The sequence below is a fragment of the Myotis brandtii genome, unplaced genomic scaffold (assembly GCF_000412655.1).
Source record: "Myotis brandtii unplaced genomic scaffold, ASM41265v1 scaffold270, whole genome shotgun sequence".
Lineage (NCBI taxonomy): Eukaryota > Metazoa > Chordata > Mammalia > Chiroptera > Vespertilionidae > Myotis > Myotis brandtii.
In genome coordinates, this window is record NW_005360273.1 from 908,812 (window position 1) to 911,484 (window position 2,673).

At 37.1% G+C, this 2,673-nt stretch overlaps 1 protein-coding gene across 1 annotated transcript in view; it reads right to left on the reverse strand.

Annotated features, from left to right (window-relative positions):
• LOC102263923 (hemicentin-1) overlaps window positions 1-2,673 on the reverse strand; it is a gene marked incomplete at its 5' end in the record, with an annotated part of 222,783 nt that overhangs the window by 156,311 nt on the left and 63,799 nt on the right. The window contains one exon of the mRNA XM_014541442.1: window positions 1,083-1,277. Within this exon, the coding sequence (XP_014396928.1) occupies window positions 1,083-1,277 (195 nt within the window). The remainder of the gene's footprint in view (window positions 1-1,082; window positions 1,278-2,673) is intronic.

Here is a 2,673-nt window from a genome sequence, read left to right on the forward strand (position 1 = left end):
TGAAGGGTCCCAGGTTTGATTCCGGTCAAGGGCACATGCCCGGGTTGTGGGCTTGATCCCCAGTAGGGGGCATGCAGGAGGCAGCCGATCAATGATTCTCTCTGATCATTGATGTTTCTATCTCTCCCTCCACCTTCTCTGAAATCAATAAAAATATATTTAAAATATAAATACATAAAAATAAATAAATAAATAAAATGAGGCTAGCCCTACCAGTGGCTCAGTGGTTAGAGTGTTGGCCTGTGCACAGAAGGTTCTGGGGTTCAATTCCAGGTCAAGAGCACGTAACTGGGTTGTGGGATCATTTCTTGGCCCCAGTCAGGGCAGCCAATCAATGTCTGTGTCTGTCTGTCTGTCTGTCTCTCTTTCCTCCCTTCCACTCTTTCTAGAAATTGATGGGAAAAATATCCTAAGGTGAGGATTAACCAAAAATTAAAATTAAATAAAATGAGGATAAAAATGTATATATATTTCTTTGCATATGTATAAATATCTCTGTGAAGATACACACACATAAATATAAAGCTAATGACTTTCTTTGGCCCTAGGGAGGATAAGTAGATGACTCAGCTCCTAGTCATGACACTTTTGACTATATATATTTTTCTACCATTTGAATTTTGAATGATATAGGTGAAGAGATTAAACAAATAAAAAAACAAACTCATAAACACAGACAACAGTGTGGTGATTATCAGAGGGAAAGGGGGGTGGGGGAAGGTAGAAGAGGGTAAAGGGAGATAAATGGTGATGGAAGGAGACTTGACTTGGGGTGGTAAATGCACAATACAATATACAGATGATGTATTATAGAGTTATACACCTGAAACCAATATTATTTTATTAACCAATGTCACACCAATAAATTCAATAAAAATTTTAAAAAATGTTAAAGTCACAATAAAAAAATTACACAAAGTTTTAATCAAATCAGTCAATAAATACAATCAGAGGACCAGTTTTGTTTGATAACATTTCTATTCACATTACATAATACTACACTGAGAGAATAACTTATATATAATAATTTGAAAATGTCACATATTCAATTTTGTGATTTTAGCATTTTAATCTGTATTTACCATGGACTTTGAGGTTATATTTTTTTTCTGTGGTCCCAGCTTCATTGACTACTACACAGATGTACTCCCCATTGTCATATGGTGTAACAGAAGCAATAACCAACATTGTGCCTTCGTCCAAGACAGAAATACCGGGCTCTCTGCCTGTCAGCTCTCTACCATTCCGTAACCATTTGATGGTTGGTTTGGGAGTACCTAAAAAAGGAATTAAAGCCTTGTGATATTTTACAACAAAATTAGAAATCATTATTAAAGATCTAGTATACTAGGAGGAAATAATTTGCACCCTAATGTATATGCTACTTTCAAGATAATTTCCCCTGGCATGGGCACCTCTAATTCCTGATTAGTCTTAAGAGACCTATGATCTCTAGTGTAGAGTTTGATCAAAGTTAATTTTATCAAGACCTTCAGATGACAGTAATAAAAGAAAAGCATTTTCTTGTGAATCATGGTGCTCACTGGGAAAAACTATATTAATCAAATAGTCTAGATATATGAGGAGTTTTTGGTTAAAAATAAAGGAAGAGGGAAAATAAGATACTATCAAAGGAATAAACACGAAGATTGCCCAACCAAATAGACTGCATAAGTGATGTAATAAAATGATGCTTTATAATTCACATTTTAAATAAGCCTGATAGAATAGAGATGAGAAGTAATGGGAAAGAGCATGAACTATATGGAAGACAAACTAGATGAGGCAAGTTTGGAGGAGCAGAAGGTCTTTTCATTGAAGAAAAAACACCTATTCAAATAGCTGTTATTTGAAAGAGGGATTAGTTTCTATTATGCCCAGGTATTATAACAAGAACTCTCAAGTGGGATTTTATGAATTGATGTGGGCTCAGTGTAGAAGGAACAATATGACATTATGCCAATGCCCATATGTCTGGGTATTACACACCTTTTGCAGGACATGGGAATGCAATGCGCTGATTGGCCACTCTTTCCTGGAATGGGGTGTTATAGCAGCTGATCAATGATTCTCATCATTGATGTTTCTATCTCTTTCCCTCCACCCTTTCTGAAATCAATAAAAATATATTTAAAATATAAATACATAAAAATAAATAAATGAGGATAGCCCTACCAGTGTGTTCAGTGGTTAGAGTGTTGGCCTGTGCACGGAAGGTTCTGGGGTTCAATTCCAGGTCAAGGGCACGTAACTGAGTTGTGGGATCATTTCTTGGCCCCAGTCAGGGCAGCCAATCAATCAATCACTCTCTCTCTCTCTCTCTCTCTCTCTCTTTCTCTCTCTTTCCCTCTCTCTCTCTCCCCCCCCCATCTCCCCTCTTCTCCATCCCACTCCTCTCCTTTTTCAGGCATCCTCAAGCTAGCTGGCCTAAATCAGTGATCGGCAAACTCATTAGTCAACAGAGCCAAATATCAACAGTACGACGATTTAAATTTCTTTTGAGAGCCAAATTTTTTAAACTTAAACTATATAGGTAGGTACATTGTTATTAACTTAATTAGGGTACTCCTAAGCTGGCCTTTGCTAAAAACGTCCTCAATCTGATTGAGGTACATTTGCTGAGGTCGACCCCTTCCAACTCTCCCATCCACACTCGTCTTGTATACTTGTTTC